The sequence below is a fragment of the Miniopterus natalensis genome, chromosome 8, assembly GCF_054644295.1.
Source record: "Miniopterus natalensis isolate mMinNat1 chromosome 8, mMinNat1.hap1, whole genome shotgun sequence".
NCBI lineage: Eukaryota > Metazoa > Chordata > Mammalia > Chiroptera > Miniopteridae > Miniopterus > Miniopterus natalensis.
In genome coordinates this window covers 75323508-75344817 of record NC_142088.1, presented here as the reverse complement: position 1 = coordinate 75344817, position 21310 = coordinate 75323508, and the positions used below count along the sequence as shown (strand labels likewise).

General features: G+C 45.5%; 1 protein-coding gene across 1 annotated transcript in view; it reads left to right on the top strand.

The window, feature by feature from the left end:
• The first annotated feature begins 1443 nt into the window (after nt 1–1443).
• The window catches only part of SCTR (secretin receptor), a 78631-nt gene continuing 58764 nt past the window's right edge, over nt 1444–21310 (top strand). The window contains exons 1-2 of the mRNA XM_087819401.1: nt 1444–1512; nt 17171–17291. Coding sequence (XP_087675527.1) covers nt 1444–1512; nt 17171–17291 — 190 coding nt within the window. The remainder of the gene's footprint in view (nt 1513–17170; nt 17292–21310) is intronic.

Here is a 21310-nt window from a genome sequence, read left to right as displayed (position 1 = left end):
ACGTGCCCTGCCTCCCGTTTTCTGCTCCTGCGCTGCTGCTTCCACAAACATCCTCGCACAGCTCTCACCGGGGCCTTGGGTGAGCATTTCTACAGTGAAAGTTCCTCAAAGTGAGTTATGTAAACTTTACATTGGCACGTACTGAGCACTGACTGTGGACCTGGGAGCGGAAAGCATCTCCCCCCCTTTTATTTCCGCTGTGGATTACCAACCCCCCTCATCAGCCATCTCTTCACGTAGCATCTTCATGGACAGCATCTTACTTTAGTAGCGGTTTAGCAATCTGACCAGAGGTCAGTCACAGAGAATCCGGTCAGCAGGCCTAGGCTCTCGCACCTGACCTTCCGAGCCGCATGTACCTGGACCTGTCACTGATCCCCCTCCACCTTCTCTGCCCTCCTCTGTCAAACCAGTACCATAATGTCACCTAAGGGTTTTGGGGGGAATTCAATGAACTCAAGTATTCTATCTTGACCTGGGGAAAGGTCAGGATAGAAAGAGACACAAGAGGAAAGGGAGTGGACACTGTGCAGAGGAAGTAAAAGCTGGGTGTCCAAGAGCCATTTGAGGGCACCTTGTACTGAGAGGCCACACGCCACCCCACCCTCTGAAGGCTCTGCGCGCTCAGACCCAGGCTGGGCCGGCCGCTGGGAATACCTGCCTGACGTTTAAACAGCCTCAGCGAGGCCAGGACGCACCGGGCTCCCGCGCTTCATCTTCAGCGCAGCCCCCAACGCCCAGGTGGACAGACGGACCTCCGTGGTCCACCCGATCATCAGAGGCTTCTTCGGGTGATGGTATTCATGGTGGTGAAACTTTCCAAAATGAGCCAGTCCAACTTTAATAGTGAAGAAAAATAAAGTGAGAACCAGAAGCTAATTGCATGGCCCCTGCCCCACGGACTAGATGCGGCAGGCACTGGCCCCAGGGCGCTAGCGCACCTCCTTCCATCCCCAGGGCGGGCGTGGTTGGATGTGTCGCGGGGGCGAGAGCACCGCGGTCGAAACGGGCGGCGCAGGCGGCGGGTTCTGGCGCAGCCAGGCTGGCTGGGCTGAGCGCGCCCTCGGGAGTTGGGGGGGTGGCTGGGCCGGCGCGCTCCCCGGCCCCCGCGGCCCCCGGCAGAGCCTGCGGGAGCCGGCTGCGGGCCCCCGCGCGCTCCCGCCGCCTCCGCCCCCGCCCGCGCGCCGGCCCCGCCAGCCGGGCTGGGAGCAGGAGCGCAGGCGGCGCGCGTCCTGTCGACGGGCCGGCGGCTGAGCGCGCGGCCGCCTCGTCCGAGAAGGCGCAGCCCTGGGGCCTCGGAGGGTTGCGGGGCCCCGCCATGGCTCCCCCGGGCGCAGCGGCCGGCCGGGACCCGGGACCCCGCGGGGGACGCTGAGCCCCGGAGCGCGCGGCGAGCTCGGGCGGGCGGCCGTCGGGGCGCTCGTGGGGAGCGCTCGGAGCGCCATGCACCCCCGCGCGCGGCCGCCGTCGCTGCGGCTGCTGCTGCTGCTGCTCGCGGGCGCCGCGCACACCGTGAGTACCGCGCCCCTCCGCGGGCTGGGGGGGGGGGGGGGGCGCTGCGGGCCCAGGCGGGATGGGGTAGCGGGGGACCCCCAGATCTTCCACTGAGGTGCAGAAACCCTTACCCCCGTTCTCCGCGTCAATAATCTCGACCCGCTTCACCCCGGAGGGCCCCCTTCCCTCAAAATAAAAATGCGTGCGCCAGGAGAAGGCCCCTCTCAGAGGAACCCCCGCCCCGCTCCTCACCAGCCCCCCAGACCCCCTGGACTGCGCCTCAGGCCCCCCTAGACGGAGATTCTGAAGCTGTCCCTGGCGGTGCCTGTAGTGTGCTGGGCGCTCGGCTCCCATTATTTTATTGGAATCTCATAACCTCCTTGCGAGGTTGATATTATCAGCCTCACTTTACAGACAAGGAAACGGAGACTTGGAAAGACCAAAAATATTGCCCCAAGAGAAGACAACTGGAACCCACATCCGCCAGCCCAAAGCCTTGACATTTCCACACACACCGGGCTGCAGATGGGAAAACCTCGGGGAGCCCAGCCCCCAGCTTTGGGGGTGCGATGCAGCGTCCACAGCTCCCTGACCTCCCTCTCCTGTGGGGTTCGGCTCCCTAATGTCTGCGCTCCTGGGGGGCTCGTGGGAGCAGCTGGTCTGCACAAACCAGGTCCTGGGAGGAGCTGGAAGGGAAAAGAGAAAGCAGCAGAGTGGGTAGCTGGTTTTTCTTTCCCACAGAAACTCTTGGGAATCGCAGGCCTCTCCCCTGGGACTTGTGACTGAGCCAGTGGCTGCACCCAGGCTGGCTGAGTGGAAGGAATGGGGAAGCCGGCGGGTGGGGTGAGGGATGCAGGTTTCAAACTATTTCTTTCCAACATTCCACACTGGCCTCCAAGGCCTCTGTCCCAACAACTTCCCCAGGGAAAGCACTTGGGGACCCAGTTTTGAGTCTGCAGGCTCTGTCCTGGCAAGTCCTTCCTGGTGTCCAACGATCTTACCCTCCTGCAGTCCTCTCCTGCTTGATCCTAAGAAAAGCCTCAGCTCCCTGAGCTGACGGGAGTTTTGACAAACAGTAGATGCCCACCTTTCTGGCAGGTCCACGACACCCCAGCAGTGGCAGTTTGGAAGAGTAGAATTTGGGGATCTTGTCCCCACCTCCCAGGCAACCTTGGAGCCTCTTCTCCTCAGGGCTGGTGCTGGGAGGCGCTAGTGCAACAGCACCCGCTCATTACTCTGAATTCTGAATTTGGGGAAAAGTCACTTGGGTTACTGAGGACAATTCAGCACCAAATACAGCCTAGAGGTGAGTTGTTCTTCAGTGCCCCGGGCTGGGAGAGGCCTCTAGTTTCCTTTTTGTGACCCTCCCAGCCGCTTTCGTAAGTATTTGCAGGGACGTTGAGGTTGTCCATAAAAACCAACAGGTCTGAGGTTCAGTCTACATTTTAATCTCAAGAGGACCCCATGTTATCTCAAGAATAAGCAGGGGGCGGGGGGAATGAGAGCCTTCACTTGGTTCTAGTACCCAGCGTGCCTTGGAAGGATGCTTCATTATGCTCTGGCCCAGTTCCCTCATTTTACAGATGAGCAAACTGAGGCCACAGAGAGAAGGGACCTGCCCAAATCTGCAAGTTAGTGGTAGAGCTGGGACTAGAACCCAGATCTCTTGATTTCCAACCACCCAGGGCTCTGCCAGTTACATCCCTTGTCCTTACGTGTAACTTTCCTACACTAACCAGCACTGCCTTATATTATTACCGATAGTGTCCTGTAAGTCTTGGTCCTCTGGTTATCTTATGGGCTTAATCAGACCTAAGGTCTCACACTTCTTGGTGAAGAACTCCTTTAATAAATAGGCGTGGAATCCACCTACATTGACTGGCTTATTTCCCAGCCTATGAAATCCTGTTTTTCTTCTGTGTGGCTGAGCAGTGAGACACTTGATTTAGAAATTTAAGAGTATTCAAACAATTATTTTTTCATTTGGGTCTCTCCCTTAAATAAGAGCATAGGCACCTTCCTAATGGGAAGTCATTAAGGCCAAATTGCTTGTTACTAAGCCCCCCCCTTGCCTTTCCAGACAGGGAGGTGCCAGGAAGGAGCCTTGGAAGCGGAAACCAAAGAGGGAGCATGGGGGCACTTTTCTGAGATTGCCCTAGGGAACCCTGACCACACCTCCCTTCGCTGTCCCCACTCCGGTGGATCTCTCTCATGAGGACTTCCTCCAGGGACAGTGTTGTACTTCTTCACTGGCACATCTGTCTTCCCCTCGTCCCCAGTACACACACTTTGAACTTGAGCGCTGAGACTTGCTTTTCTTAGTCTTTTATCCCTAGGCCCTGCCACAGTGTACGAGGGAGCTCAGCGATCATGTATTGAATGAATGAGTGAGGGAGGGAAGGAAATGATGATGACATCCATAGGGACTGTCTTAAGCTGTGGCAGTTTTATATACCAACAAATAATGAAGAATGACATCTTGAAGGCAACCACTGCTTCCAAAATTGTGCATAATGTGTCAAGCGAAGGAGAATTAGTCATTCAAGGTAGAGTTTTTATCCAGGGCATCTGACAAACTGCCAAGGTGATAATCTTAGTGAGTTAAGTGGGTGTGTGGGGCTCCTTTTCCTTCAATCACGGTTCCTTAACTTCGGCACTGTAATCTTGGATCTTAAATCTGGGCTTTCAGCAAGGGATGCCAGGAACAGAGCTATGCCCTCCCTTGGCATGGGCGGAAATAATGGGGTGGGGACAGGGTGCAGGGAAGGGCGTTGGATAATGCTTTGTTGTGTGTCCTGTGCGTTGTGTGGTGTCTGTCTAGCAGCATCCCTGGCCTCTACCCACTGAAAACATCTCTCCAAGTTGTGACAACAGAAATGCCTTCAGACATTTCCTAATGTCCCCTGGAGACAGGGAGGGCAAAACTGCCCCTGGCTGAGAATCACTTCCCTAAAGGTTGTCAGGTTTCAGGGGAGATGCATTTACAGGGCTAATAATAGGTGTTAATTGAATGTTGGACTCGGGCAATGGGGTTGGTGACAGGGACTGAAGCAGGAGAATCTGATGAAATCCATTTCCAAACCAGGTAAAAAGGCTTCTTTGATTTTTTACATCTTCCCTTCCCACTTTCCTCCAACTCTATCTACCCCTCCTCAGCTGATGGCTCAGAAACATAGAAACTCCAAGGCTGGGGTCCGGCACACAGAAGCGTCCAGTGCATGGTGGTCCCTGCCCCTGCCTGAGGTGCACCTGGACCCGGAGGCTGGCAGGTCTGTGGGGCTCTGTGAGCAGCATTTTAGGGAGGCCTAAAGGCCACCTGAGAGCCGGCTATTGATAACTCTTCAGGCAGGGCCACTGGGGTTTTTGTATACCTGAAAAATCACTGACTTTCTGAGGAAGTAGTGTGGGTTTCTTTTAAAATTTTTACTTTCCCTAAAATTAATGTGAATGATGCTGCTGATAAAGGCTTCCCTTATTGGGCACTTATTTCACACTAGACAGTCTGCTAAGTCCTTCCCAGCACTACCTGATTTAATTCTCACATCAAGCACTAGTGCCCCCAGGCCAGTGCAGATGAGGACACTGAAGCCATTTGCTGAGGTCACCCGGCCGGACGTGGCGGTGTGAGGTCCTAACTGTGTTCTGAACCAGCACATGCACCTGCTCCCTCAGAGAGGCTGCTCTGGTTTCCGGTGCCCAAGGTGCTGTTGTACATTCTCCCCCAGCCTCAAGATGACATTAAATTCACTTTAACCTAATTGCTTTATAAAACATAAAACAAATACTGAAATACACACAACATTTTATTGAGGCAGCCAGGGAGGAGTTTGTAGTCACCAGTCAAACAAGCAGGTGGTACACTCCCCAGAGTGTTTAGGGGAGTCCCCTTGGTCTTGGCATCACCTTTCTGGCATTCCCATCAAGCTCCCCCCCCCTTCTTGTCCCATTACCCCCGCCCCATAGCTACCTCCCACGCCAGGGGAGGGCACAGCTCTCTTCCTGGCGCTCTTGTTGAAAGCCCAGATTTCACATTCAGGATTAGAGCTCCACCACCAGATCTGCCCCTCCAGGGACCCCTGATTTGGTCCCTGCTTCCCTGTCCTTAGCAAGCTGAGGGTTCTCACCACTGACCTTCACTCAGGCTCTGGGACAGCCTGCAGCCCAAGGTAAAAGCCACAACACCCAGATCCTATCTACCTGCTTACATTACAAACAGAGGACTGCTCAACCTTCACGAGCACTCAGACTCGAGAGAATGAGAGTATCCTGGGGCCGCCCAGGCTCACCACTCTGTGTCTGCCAGCTTCCTAGGGGCACTCAGGGAAGGGATGTCCCCGGTGGATTGCTTCTGCAGTCCCACTCAATGTGCTGCAGGATCCCTGAGCTTCCCAGTCTTCAGAATCCCCACATGTCCAGCATCAGCTCCCTCGCCACTGGCTCTCAGAGGCTCTCCCTGGTCTACGTGTCTTTTCAAACTCTTGACCTCACCACCTCCCCTTTCATTTTCAACACACTGGTTTGCTTCCCATTTCCCGAGAGGCAAGACTATGTGGATGAACTTCCATGCCAATGTCTTATAAGCGTGTCTCAATTATACCCCCGGTCTCTTCCTTCTATCTTTCTCGGTCAGCTCAGATTGCCGTAACAAACACCACGGAGTAGGGGCTGAGGCAACACACACTTATTTCTCACAGTTCTGGACACTGAAGTGTAGGATCAAGGGCCAGCATGGTGGGATTCTGGTGAGAGCCCTATTTTTGGCTTGCAGATGTGTGCTTTGGCCTCCCACGGTCTTTCCTCTGAGCAGGTGCAGACAGAGAGATAGAGAGTGAGTTCTCTGCTGTCTTTTCTTAGGACACTAATCCTGTCAAATCAGGGCCCCACCCTTATGACCTTATTTAACCTTAATTACCTTCTTATAGGCCCCATCTCCAAATACTGCCACACTAGGGGTTAGAACTTCAATATACAAATTTTGAGGAGATACAAACATTCCATTCATAATACCATCCGAGTGAAATAGAGGCTTTATTCCTGCCCATGCTAGTCCCTATACATGTGCTCCTGATCCCTGCCCCACCATCCTTAGTGACTTCCGTTCTGAGATGACACAATGCAGCCGCTGTGCCCAATCTTTACCATCTTTGTCTTGACTGTTTTTTTCCGTCAGCTGGTCAGCTTGCTCAAGTCTGTCCAGCCCAGGTGGTAGAGGGCCTTCCCTCTGCACTCTGGGCCCTTCCAGCCACAGTTCCACCTCTGCCCCCTGATGGCCAGCTTCTTGGAAGCAGCTTCCACTTGTTTCTCAGCCCTGCAATCTGGCTTCCACCCCACCTGAAATCAGTCTCACCGCTGGCCTTCATTTTGCCACATTCACTACACACGTTGCAGTCCCGGTCCTACCTAGGGGGACCACGTGATTTATGAGAGGGATGCAACATCATGAATGATGACATTGGGGCAGCAGGCATACGTGTGGACTGTCCTGGGCAAAGAGGAGCATGGGACCCGGCCTCTTGGAGGCACTGGGTGGCAGGACCCCCCTTCCTTTCCTTTCCCCTTCCCTTGGCTTCTGCCTTTTGCGGCCTCCTGGTTCCCAGCCTGCCTCTCTCGCTGGCCCTCAGTCTTCCAGCCTGAGGGTCCGTTCCCCAGGCTCTGTCTGTTGCCCTTGCTCCCTTCAGTCGGCCTGCTCTGACTGTGTGATCGTCCTTGGCAGACCCACCAAGACAGAAATTCAATCTTCTAACCAAAGTTATCTTACCCCAACTCGCAAACTTATGCCTTTCTCTGTTCTTGAAACTATTGAGGCACCCAAACCAGACTCATGGGAGCCACACTGTCCCCTGCCTCACCCCCACACTCAACCCATGTCCTAAAAGATCTGCCACCTCGGGGCCCTCTTCTTTATGGTGTGTTGCTTCTCTGAGCACAACACTTCTTCCTCACTGCACAGCTACGTGGTGTAGCCACCTCCTGGAAACGCCCTGCTGTCACTTTTGGTCCATCATGATCTGGCTGCTGCTTTCACCATGCATTCTGGCCATTGGAGACCATGAGCTTGAGGGGCAGGAACCGTGTCCCTTTTGCCTTCATGTCCCCAGTGATGAGCAGATTGCTGGGAATATAGTAGGTGCCCAATAAAAATTTGCTGAAATTTTGCATTTGGATTGGTTGTAAGATAAGTTCCCTCCTCTTTTTTTCACTGTATAGACTAGACTAGTGTTTCCTTTTTCCCTAGATGCCAGTTAGCTTTATTAAAAAAAAAATTTTGCCACAAAGTAAAACTCTTTCCAGTCTCAAGTTGGCAAGCGAGTAATTATATTATAAAATGTGATAGGTAAAGTGAATTCTTCAGAATTCAATAGGTTTGTATTCTATCTCCTCCCAGATTTTATCTTTTCAGGTTCGAGTTCAAAATTCAACTCTAAACCAGCTTACAGATTGCTCTTTGACACCCTCCCTCTTATTTGGGGTTTGCTCCCTTATCTCTCTCTGCAGACTGGATTTCTCTGTTGCTTCATTTAGGACAGACTAGGCTGTGCCACAGCTTCGAAGCTTTCAGGCTTCAGGAATGGGACAGAGAGACGTTGCTCCCAATTCCAGTAGCAAGTATCCAAGAGAGGGAAGCTGACTGTCTCAAATTGGGTGAAGTCTTCTCCCTTAGTCTGATCAGTGATATGGGACCTCACAGCCCAAACCAAACTACCTTGTGCTGAAGGGGTCTTTCCTGGGGTGGGAGTGGGGGGAGTTGTTGGCAGAAAGGCTGAGAAGACATCTCAAAGTATGTTTACCATCTAAGAAAGCTCCAAAGAAAGGGACGGTGGAAGCAGCGGGCCAGCCATGACTGGGTGCTGAGTGAGAAAACAAAGGGTGACCCTCCCTACCAGAGACACTATTAGATATACAAAATCTCAGAAAGTTTACAACTTAAGTGCCTTTTCTAAAAAACAACAAGTGTAGGTTATGCTCTAACAAAGCCAAAATGGAATCTCTAACATGGGATACAGAAGAGTGGGATTCACCCAGCATGGCCATGGGCAGAAGTCTACTCCAGAGTTCTGCAACAGACCTAAGAGGATTTGGTTTAGAAAGTCAGAGCTCCGTGGGGCCAGTCCCAGAGAAGCTCGTTGGCAATATTACCCGCGTTGTTCCATCCAGAACCTGCGAGTACAACCAGGACATGTAAATGGACGCGGTGAAGGCCTATGAATTTTGTGATGAACTAGAAGAAAGAGCGTGGCCGGTGTGGCTCAGTTGGTTGATTGTCGTCCCGTGAACCAAAAGGTCTCCAGTTGGGTTCCCGGTCAGGGCACATGCCCGGGTTGTGGGCTCGATCCCCAGCGGGGGAGTGCAGGAGGCTGCCCATTGATGTTTCCACCTCTCCCTTCCCCTCTCTCTAAAGTTAATTTAAAAACGCCCGTCCAGGCGTGGCTCAGCAGTTGAGCATCAACCTAGGATCCAGACGGTCGGGGTTCAATTCCTGGTCAGGGCACATGCCTGGGTTGTGGGCTCGATCCCCAGTCGGGAGCGTGCAGGAGGCAGCTGATCAATGACTCTGTCATCATTGATATTTCCATCTCTCTCCCTCGCCTTTCCTCTTTCTGACATCAATAGATATATTTTTTAAAAATAAAAATAATAAAAAATAAAATTAATTAAAAAACATATTAAAAAAGGAAGGAAGAAAGTCAACTTAAAATTCCAGAAAAAGACGAAAGTTGTATGAAAAGTTTTGTGGTCCAAGTATTTTAAAACTATTACGTGATTTTAGCAATATTTTTAAAATTCTGGATGTAAAGATGGCTTGGACTGAAACTGTGAAACTGTTTTTGTTTGGTTAATTTAAATAATGACTATCCCCCAACCTGAAACTCTGTAGGGGTCCCCAGCCACCAGTCATCTTATTAGCATATAAAGAGTCACTCATCACAGGAGATTCCAAGGGTCTTAGAAGCTCCTGTATCAGGATCTGGGGATTAAGAGCAAATATTATGACAAAAGATGTTCCCCTCACCCCATCACTCAGGAAATTACAAGGCCTCCAGGAGCACCGTGTTGGGAACCTGGGACAAAGACCACATGTAGACTCATTTCTTATCTTATCGCAATGTCGCAGCGGGACGTCCAGTTTGAAACCGCAGGCTAACCGCAGGTGTCTGTCTGTTCTTCTTGGGGATGCCCTTAAAGTGACAGCGAGGGAATAAAAAATGAAAAGACTTTAAAACCACAAAGTCAAAGAGAACAAGACAAGGGACATGGAAGCAGAGATTTCTTTTTCTTTTCTTCTTTCCTGATGACTGTTTTTTATTTTTGTGGTTAGGTTATTTTTTGGTCCTACACATGAATGCGAATGAGAGGGTAATGATAGTAATAATAACATCCATAGCATTTCTGCATCTGTAACGTTTCCTTTCTTCCATTCCTTTCCCCATCACCACTTATCCCTTCTACGCCCCCGCTACCCCCCCAGGCTCTCGGCCTGCCCTCTCTCTCTCTCTCTGTCTGTCTGTCTCTATTTTGCTCCTTAGTTCAGTTTGTTCATTAGATTCCACATAAGGAAGCGGAGGTCTCAAGAAATCTTCTGGAAAGGAAAGCGGGCGAAGCAGGGGTGGCCGTTTAGGAGAAGGGGCCTAAACGCCTGCAGCGGGAGGAGGGGGCGTCCGTGGGAAACTGTGGGGTCGGCCTGCAGCTCCGGAAAGGCCGGGCACGGGGAGAAGCACCCCGCAGACCCGCCGGGCCGTCCTCCATCTGATCGTCTTACAGCGAAGGCCTCCGGTCCCCAAGCGGCTCAGGCCCACAGTGGTTCCCAGGGCCACGGGAGTGACTCAGGCTCAGATGCGACACGGAGGAAAGTCTCAAACGTGGACACCAACACACAGAAGAGAAGAAGCAGAGGCCATGCAGAGGGGGGGAACCCCAAACACAAGAGCAGAGCCAATAGCCCGTCCTTCAAAGGTTCCCTAAAAGGCTGCCGGAGCCGGGGAGGGAGCGTGGGGCAGAGGGTACCGTGGACAGGAGTGGTCAGGGAATCGGAAAGCCTGTGGAAATCGAATGCATGATGACAAGACGCTCATTAGAAAACTTAGGCGATGCCAAGGAAATGTCCCAGAGAGACTCCGGAGACGGGGTGAAGAGTGAGAAAGGTGATCAGAGGGTCCCCCCAGGTTGGTCACTGTTCGACCTGCAAGTCCCGGGAAGGCAGAAGAGAGACGAGGAGGGGGCACATAAAATAAATAGCACTATTTTTAAATTCCCAGAAAGTAAGAACTCAAATCTTCAGATAGAAATGCCCACTGAATATCTAACCAATAAGTAAAAAAGGAACCATTTCCTCGAGAAATTTTAACATAGCTGAAAACAAAGAAAAATCCTAAATATTTCTAGAAAGAAAAGTCATACACAACAGATTTGAAATCAGAAATAAATTTCTTATCAACCACACAGGAGAGAAAAGGAGGAATGCCTTGAAAATCTGGAAGAAACGTTCCTTTCAACCTAATGTGCTCTCCAAGATTCAAACGTCGACCTCCTGCGTGCACTTTCTTAGGATGTTCCTAGAGAAGGTGCTTCTGTGAAGCAAGGAAGCAAAGCCAGGAAACAGACGTGGACTCTAGGAAACGGAGGTCGAGCCCCGGGAGTTGGGGAGAGGGTACCCCAAGCCACAGCCAGCTGCCAGGCCCAGACTGGAGCAGGAGGGAGAGGCTGTGGGAGAGGGCTGCGGAGGTAAAACAAAGAACTGTTGATAGACGGCCGGCAGAGCTGTTGGCGTACTCGGAAATTTAGCCCTACATAGAAAACTAATCAAATGAAACGACAAAGTAACGATTGACCTCAGGAAAGACAAAATGTACAAGAGGAGACATAATCATTTTACAGACTAGACTCAGCGCTGAACAATATTTCATAGTCAAAATAAATCATTGTAAATACAGATCAGGCATTTAGAAATTAAGTCAAAAGGAGGCTGTGTAATACATGGGGAGAGAAGTGTATGTGGGGAGATCAAAAAGCATCTAAACCTTTACCTTCCATAGCAGGTAATGTCTTAAATGAATAAACCAAGAAATAGCTGCAGAGGAATATAATTGTCAAGTATGGAGATACAAACGGGGATCCACAGCTAAACAGAACTGGAAGTGACTGCAGCCGGCGGCAGGTAGAGGCTGGGGGAGGGACGGCTCCCTTTCATTGCCAATACTTTGATACTAGGACAAGCAAACGTTTTTTAAGTACTTATACAAACTTGATATTTTTAAAAAAATGGTTTAAAGGAAGCTTTTAAGGACTGACAGCTCTTGTTTTGAGAAACATTTTAAATAAATTTTAGCAATGCTTTCATATTCACTTGTCTCCCCTGTGGATTTTAAGTAAAATTACATTTAATACTTTAAAATTTATTAAGTATATAGAGATATCAATATAAATATACACATGGCTGCTAAGTATCAGTCTCTCCTCCCCTTCTGGAGCTTCCTTCAGATCCTAAGGGGGTTTCTTCCGCTGCAGGCCCCTACCCAGCGGTTGCTCCACTGAACACACCGTCCCCCAGCACTCCCGGCAGCCCTGAGGCCCCCTGTCCTCCACGGCCGGTCACCGTCCCATCCGGAATACTGTTGCTGTCACACATCAGGGGACACCACCCACTTCTTTAGTTAGAATACCACCAGTGCACACAATTATCTTGACTTATTAAGTTTTAATGGAAGGACCAAGGGTAAAAGAAATAAGTCACCAGGGTCGATGAGGGTGTAGAGAGATCGAAACCCTTGTGCACTGCTGGTGGGAGTGTGAAAGGGCGTATCTGCCGTGGGCAGCGGTTTGGTGGGTCCTTAAAAAAGCAAACATAGAAAAAAAAGTAAACATAGTGTTACCTTATGATTCAGCAATTCCACTTCTGGCTATATACCTAAAAGAGTCAAAAACAGAGGAGAGGAGAGAGGAGGGAAGGGAAGGGAGGGGAAGGGAGGAGAGATATTTGTGCCCCCATGTTCAGAGCAGCACTATTCACAGCAGCCACCAGGTGCAGACAGCCCAAGTGCCCATCAGGAGTTGACTGGATGTTCAAAATGTGCTCTATACATGCGATGGAATATTATTCAGCCTTAAAAAGGAATGAAATTCTGGTAGATGTTACAACATAAGAGTGAAATAAGCCAGACCCAAAGGAACAAATACTGTATGATTCCACCTGTATGAACTACTTAGAATAGGCAAATTCATAGAGTCAGAGAGCAGAATAAAGGTCACCAGGAGCTGGGGGGAGGAGCAATGGGGAGTTAGTGGTTAATGGAGACAGAATTTCTGTTGGGATGTTGAAAAAGCTCTGGAGATGGATAGTGATGATGGTCGTACAACATTGTAAACGTATTGAATGCCACCGAATTGTATATTTAAATATGGTAAAAATGGTAAATTTTATGATATACATATTTTAGTACAACTTAAAAAAAAAAAGAAATGTAGGATTAGAAAATAAAGTTAAACTGTCCTCTGATTATTTTTCGATAGTCTCAGGGGAAAAACAGCCAGGAAGTTGAACTTGCCGTGGAGGGGGTGGTTCCCATTACTGGTGTTCTCTCATTTCTAATCTTGCTCCTTTGCTCTCAAGAGTCGTCTTTGTGGAATATCCACAGTCTTCAGCCTCCAGCAGTGCAAACTGCCACCCACTTTTGGGAAGCTTCACTCCTTGTCTACTCACATTGATGCTGCCCTAGAATCTATTTCCCACCCTGTGTCAGTCAGCTATGCTCATAACAATCACAAAAATCTCCGTGGAATACAGCAACAGATGTTATTTCTCTTACTGATTACAAGCGAGCAAGAGTTCGATTGATCAACCGTGATATTGATGGTGATACAGTCAAGGTACAGAGCATTTCTATTACCCAAGGAACCTCATGGTGCCCCGTTACAGTCACACTCACTTCCCTCCCAGGCCCACCCCTTCTTTAACTCCTGACAACCACTCATACATTCCCCATTTCTATAATTATGCCACTTCAAGGATGTTATATAAATGTAATCATATAGTATGGAACCTTTTGGAGTTGGCTTTTTTCATTCGGCATACTTCCCTGGAGATTGATCTAGGTTGGTACATGTATCAATAGCTTGTTCAGCATCTCGGATCTATAAGTTTATGTCTCTTGTCAAATTTGGGTAGTTTTCAGCCCCACCCTCCTTCTCTTCTTCCTTCTAAACTAATATGAGTTTCAGATGCACTTCCATTTATGGAGTATTAGTGTAGGGTTGACAAGAGAGCATAAAGCCTTGTCCTTTGCCAAAGTTGGTTTCTGAAATCGAGATTCCTGGGTGAACAGTCTTGGTCACATCCCCTAACCACTGTGGGCCTTGGTTTCCTTTTCTGTTTCTCTTCATAGGGTTATTTTTAGTTTTTATTACAGTTGACATTCAATATTATTTTATATTAGTTTCAAGTGTACAGCATACTGGTTAAACATTTATATAATTTATGAAGTGATCCCTCTATAAGTCTGGTGCCCACTACTATTGACTATATTCCCTATGCTGTACCTTATATCCCCATGACTGTTTTGTAATTACCAATTCGTACTTCTTAATCCCTTCACTTTTCTCACCCAGCCCCATAAAGTCAGCTATCAGTTTGTTCTCTGTATCTATGAGTCTGTTTCTATTTTGCTTGTTTATTTTGTTCATTAGATTCCACATATAAGTGAAATCATATGGTATTTGTCTTTATCTGGCTTATTTCACTCAGCACAGTACCCTCTAGGTCCCTTCATGCTGTTGCAATAGTAAGATTTAATTCTTTTTTATGGCTGAGTATATTCCATTGTATATATCACCACATTTTCTTTATCCAGTTGTCTACTGATGGACACTTAGGCTGCTTCCATATCTTGATTGTTGTAAATAATGCTGCAATGAATATAGGGGTGCATATACTATTTTGAAATAGTATTTTGGATTCCTTCAGGTAAATATCCAGAAGTGGAATAGTGGAATTGCTGGGTCATAAGGTAGTTCTTTTTTATTTTTTCCATTGCTTTTCAGAGAGAAAGGAAGAAAGAGAGAGAGCAAAAAGCATTGATGTGAGAGAGACAAATCAATTAGTTGCCTCCCAAATGAGCCCTGATTGGGGCTGGGGGTCGAGTGAGCCTACAACTGAGATATGTGCCCTTAGCTGGAATCAAACCCACGACCCTTCAGTCCCCAGACTGATGCTCTAACCACTGAGCCAAACTGGCCAGGGCAGTAGTTCTATTTTTAATTTTTTGAGGAACCCCCCTACTGTTTTCCATAGTGGCTGCACCAATTTGCAATCTCACCAACAATGCATGAGGGTTCCCTCTTCTCCACACCCTCACCAACACATGTCGTTTGTTGATTTATTGAAGGGAGCCATTCTGACAAGTGTGATGTTTTAATTCTCATTTTGGTTTAAATTTTCGTATCTCTGATGCTTAGTGCTATTGAGCATCTTTACATTTGGCTATTGATCATTTATATATCTCTCTTTAGAGAAATGTCTATTAAGGTCGTCTGTCCATTTTGTTTTTTTAAAATTTATCTTCATTGTTGAAATTATTACAGATATCCTTTTTTCCCCCCCATTGACCCCTCCCCCCATATCCACCTTCCCCCCCAGGCCTTCACCACACTATTCTCTGTGTCCATGGGTTATCCTCTGTCCATTTTTTAATTAGATTGTTTGGGGGGTTTTGATGTTAACATATATAAGTTCTTTATAAATTTGGGGTATTAACCCCTTATCAGATGTATCATTGGAGAATATGTTCTCCCATTCAGTGGTTGTCTTTTCTTTTGTTTGTCTTTTTATTTTGTTGATAGTGTCTTTTGCTGTTCAAAACTTTTTAGTTTGATGTAGTCCTATTTGTTTATTTTTTCTTTTGTTTCCTTTGTCCAAAAAGATATATAAAAAAAATATTACTAAGAGAAATGTCTGAGATTTTACTGCCTATATTTTCTTCTAGGAGTTTTATTGTTTTGAGTATTACATTTAAGTCTTTAATCCATTTTGAGTTTATTCTTGTATATGGTGTAAGAAGGTGGTCTAGTTTCATTTTTTTGCACATATCTGTCCAATTTCCCCCAAACCATTTATTGAATAGACCTTCTTTACCCCATTGTATGTTCTTGCCTCCTTTGTCAAATATTGATTGACCACATAGAAGTGCATTTATTTCTGGGCTCTCTATTCTGTTCCATTGACCTATATGTCTGTTTTTATGCCAGTATCATACTGTTTTGATTACTGTAGCCTTGTTAGTTTGATATCAGGTAGCATGGTACCTCCAATTTTGTTCTTCTTTCTCAAGATTGCTGTTGCTATTTGTGGTCTTTTGTGGTTCCATATAAATTTCAGGATTATTTGCTTGAGTTCTGTGAAACATGCCATTGGTATTTTAATAAGAATTGCATTTGAATCTATAGATTGCTTTGGGTGGTATAGACATTTTACCAGTGTTAATTTTTCCTATCCATGAGGATGGTATATGCTTTCATTTATATGTATTTTCTTCAATTTCTTTCCTCAGTGTCTTATCATTTTCTGTCTTTTTCCTCCTTGGTTACATTTATTCTTAGGTATTTTATTTTTTGATATAATTGTAAATGGGATTGTTTTTTAAAGTTCTCTTTCTGATAGTTTGCTATTGGTGTATAAAAATGCAACCAATTTCTGAATATTAATTTTGTGTTCTGCTTTACTGAATTCATTATCAGTTTTAATAGGTTTTTGGTGGACTCATTAGGGTTTTCTTCATATAGTATCATGTCATCTGCGCATAATGACAGTTTTACTTCTTTCTTTCTAATTTAGATGCCTTTTATTTCTTTTTCTTGTCTGGTTGCTGTGGCTAGGACTTTTAATACTATGTTGAATAAAAGTGGTGAAAGTAGATATCCTTATCTTGTTCCTGATCTTAAGGGAAACACTTTTAGCTTGTCACCTTTAAGTATGATGTCATATATGGCCTTTATTACATTGAGGTATTTCCACTTTGCTGAGAGTTTTATAGGGTTATTTTGAGAACTGAATAAGTCAATGTATGTGAAAGGAATCTGTAATATTGTAATTGTATACTCTGTAAAAAGTAAAGTAGGAGTTTTATTCATTCATTCATTCATACATTCATTTATTCACTCACATATTTTTTAAGTCTCAAGTACAAATGAAGGAATGAAGTCATGCTTTGGAAACCTAGGAAGAGCTAGGAAGCCAGGACTGTGTGCCAGTTTTTCCTCAGCCTCCCTGTTCAACTCATTCCTGCAGTCGCTATTGGTCTGAGTTAGGCACATAAAGGTTTCAAAGACCTTGTCTGAACCAAGCTAAGCTTTGGAAACCCGACGAATAAATACAGTTGGAGTGGAATACATGAAGTCCTACAGACTAATAATGAGGTGCCCAAAAAGCAGGTAGCTTATTGGACTTGAGGGCCTTTATAAACTTAAGGGCAAGATTTGCAGTGAACAAGCTGCAGATTGTTGTTCTGAAGTCCTTCCTAGAAGTGGCTGCCTGTATTTCACTGTGGACTCGGAGCTTCTTGTGGGCAGGGGCTTTGCCTCCCTGAATTCGTAATCTCATTGTCTAGCCCCATTTTTGTTCACAGTAAATCCTTGTGTGGCAGAATCAACTTAGTTGCAGTGATGAACATTCTTGGTTTTGGATTTGCAGATTGGAGCCCTCCCTCGACTGTGTGACGTGCTCCGGGTGCTGCGGGAGGAGCGGGACCAGTGCCTGCAGGAACTCTCCAAAGAGAGGACAGAAGACCTAGGCACTGTGCAGCCAACCCCAGGTATGTAGCCCACCTTAGTCCACTCCTGACATGGGCCGTGTCCAGTCCCACTGTGTCAGGGTAAGTTTGTCCTCTGGACCAGGGTGGGGTTGTAGGGGGCTGGACCAGCTACATTCATTCAGATAATCAGCTGGTGATCAGTCCACTCACACCCAAAAAGCCAGATCATCATCACTCTTTCTTTCTCTGGGCTTGTATACATAACCAAGGTTTTTGTATCATTAACTTCTGCATGATAACTTCACCAAGGTAAAAGTTTGGTAAGAATTACTTGTCAAGGCAGTGTACCTTTCATCCATTCTCTCACTTCCAATGCTAGTTTGATGAGTGAGGTAGTCAGAAAGGTAGTGTGGGGGTCAGAAAAACCTGGGGTCACTAGCTATGCAACCATGAACAAATTATTTAACCATCTGAGCCTCACAGTTTCCTGCTCTATAAAGTGGTTGTCTACTTTAGAATTATAATGATGCATGAGATAAAGTATGTTAAATCAGGTGTTTCTTAAATATTATTAACTTAAATATTAATTATTATTACTAAACAAAGCTCTAAATATTAGTAATTTGATATTTAAATGTTAATTTTATTTCTAGTCCCTTCTTTAACATATCTTCTTTGTTTTCCCTCATCTAAGGGCAAGGAAGTGTTGCATTAAGAAAATAGTCCATTACAGGTATTCAAATAAAGACTTATACACGTGTGTTCATAGTACCACTAGTTACAACAGCCTAAAGGTGGAAATACCCAAGTGTCGGTCAGTTGATGAATGGATAAGCAAAATGTATGTATGTCCAATGGAATGTTATTCATCTTAAAAACGAATAAGTACTGATTCATGCTACAACAGGGATGAATCTTAAAATCTTCTTAAGTAACAAAGCCAGTTTTAAAAGACCATGTAGTATATGATTCCATTTATATGAAATGTCACTTTAGGTAAGTCTTTAGAGACAGAAATCAGACTATGGTTGTCAGGGACTGAAGGGAGAAGGAATGAGGGGCACCTGCTTGGGGATTTCCTTTCAGTGGCGGTGAAAATGTCTTAGAACCAGAGGAAGGTCGTGGTTGTGCAATACTGTCAATGCCACTGAATTGTACACTTAAAAATGGTTAACTTGATATTATTTGAATTTACTTTAATAGATTTAATTGTTTTAGAGCAATTCACTGCAAAATTGAGTGGAAAGGACAGAATTCCCACATACGCCCTATTCCTCGAACACACAGCCTCCCTGCCATCAACATCCTGAACCAGAGCTGTACGTTTGTTACAGCTGATGAACCTACACCGACACCTCATTAGCACCCAAATCCGTAGCCTACATTAAGGTTCACTCTTGGTGTTGTATATTTTGTGGGTCTTGACAGATGTATAATGACCTATATCCACCGTTATAATATCATACAGAGCAATTTCTCAATCCTAAAAGTCCTTTGTGCTCCACCAATTCATTCCCCCCTCTTCTCTAGCCCCTGTCTTCTCACTGTTTCCATAGCTTTGTTTCTTACAGATGTCATATTGTTGGAATAATACAAGATGTATCCTTTTTAGAATGGTTTCTTTCACTTAGTGATATACATTTAAAGTTTTCTCCATGTCTTTTCATGGGCTTGGTAGTTCATCTATTCTTAGAGCTCAATAATATTCTGTTGTCTGGATGTACACTATTTATCCATTCACCTACTGAAGGACATCTTGGTTGTTTCCAAGTTTTTGCAACTATAAATAAAGCTGCTCTGTGTAGACATAAGTTTTCAACTCAGTTGGATAAATATTAAAGAGCATGATTGCTGGATCATATATGGTAAGAGCATGTTCAGTTTTGTAAGAAACCGTCAAACTGTCTTACAAAGTAGATGTACTGCTTTCTTTATTGAATTTATGTGACATTGGTTTGCAAAACCATACAGGTTTCAAGTGTGCAACTAAATACAACATCATCTACACACTGCATCATGCACCCATCACCCCAAGCAAAATCTCTTCCGGTCCCCATTTCCCCCACCCTTTGCTCACATTCAATTGCCACCCACCCCCTTTCCCTCTGGCTATCACCACACTGTTATCTCTATGTGTAATGTGTATATGTTTTTTGGTTAATCCCTTCACCTTCTTTCATCCAGCTCCCTCTCACTCCCCCAACCCCAGCCCTCTGAGATCTGTCATTTTGTTCCATGCATTCATGCTTCTGTTTTTATTTTGTTAGTTCATTTTGTTCATTAGATTCCACATATAAATGAGATCACATGGTATTTGTCTCTCTATGACTGGCTTCTTTCATTTAGCATTATAATCTCCAGGTCCATCCATGCTCTCTCAAAAGATAAGATTTCCTTTTTTTAATTTTTATTTTTATGGCCAAGTAATATTCCATTATGTAAAATGTACCACAGCTTTTTCATCCACACATCTATGATGGGCACTTGAGCTGTTTCCAGGTCTTGGCTATTGTAAATAATGCTGCTATGAACACAGGGGTGCATATATTCTTTCGAATCAGTGTTTAGGGATTCTTAGGTTATATTCCCAAAAGTGGGATCACTGGGTCAAAAGGCAGCTCCATTTTTAACTTTTTGAGGGAACTCCATACTGTTTTCCACAGTGGCTGCACCAGTCTGCATTCCCACCAGCAGTGCACCAGGGCTCCTCTTTCTCCACATTCTAGCCATCACTTGTTGTTTGTTGATTTACTGGTGGTGCCATTCTGGCAGGTGTGAGGTGATATTTCATAACGGTTTTAATGTGCATTTCTCTGGTGACTAATGATGTTGAATATTTTTTCATATATCCATTGGCCATCTGTATGTCCTCTTTGGAGAAGTGTCTATTCAGGTCCTTTGCCCATTTTTTAAATTGGGTTGTTTGTCTTCCTCATGTTGAGTGTATAAGTTCTTTATATATTTTGGAAATTAACCCATTATCAGATGTTTTATTGGCAAATATGTTCTCCCATTCAGTGGGGTCCCTTTTCATTTTGTTGATGGTTTCTTACTGTGCAAAAGCTTTTTAGTTTGATGTAGTCCCATTTATTTATTTTTTCCTTTGTTTCCCTTGCCCTAGGAGATATATCAGCAAAAATATTGCTACAAGAGATGTCTGAGATTTTACTGTCTACATTTTCTTTTAGGATTTTTATGGTTTCATAACTTACATTTAAGTCTTTAATCCATTTTAAGTTTATCTTGTGTATGGTGTAAGTTGGTTGTCTAGTTTCATTTTTTTGCATGTACCTCTCCAATTTACCCAACACCATTTATTGAAGTGACTGTCTTTACTCCGTTACACGCTTGCCTCCTTTGTCAAATATTAATTGACCATATAAGAATGGGTTTATTTCTGTGCTCTCTGTTCTGTTCCATTGATCTATATGTCTGTTCTCACGCCAGTATAAGGTTGTTTTGATTACAATGGCTTTGTAGTATAGTTTGATATCAAGTAGTGTGATCCCTCCAACTTTATTCTTCTTTCTCAAGATTGCTGAGGCTACTTGGGGGTCTTTTTTTTGGTTCCATATAAATTTTTGGAATATTTTTTCTTTTCTTTTTTTTCTTCTCAAATATATCTTTATTGATTTCAGAGAGAGGAAAGGAGAGGGAGAGAGAGAGATAGAAACATCAATGATGAGAGTCACTGATTGAGCCCACAACCCGGGCAATGTGCCCTGACAGGGAATCGAACCCCGATCGCCTGGATCCTAGGTCGATGCTCAACCGCTGAGCCACGCTCGGCTGGGCTGGAATATTTTTTCTATATCTGTGAAATATGCCATTGGCATTTTGGTAAGAATTGCATTGAATCTATAGGTTGCTTTGGGTAGTATGAACATCTTAATGATGTTAATTCTTCCAATCATGAACATGGTATGTGCTTCCACATATTTGTATCTTTCTCAATTTATTTTTTCAATATCCTATAATTTTCCAAGTACAGGTCTTTTCCCTTCTTGGTTAAATTTATTCCCAGGTACCTTTTTTTTAAAAAAAAAAAAATTTAATAGCAAATGGGATTGTTCTCTTAA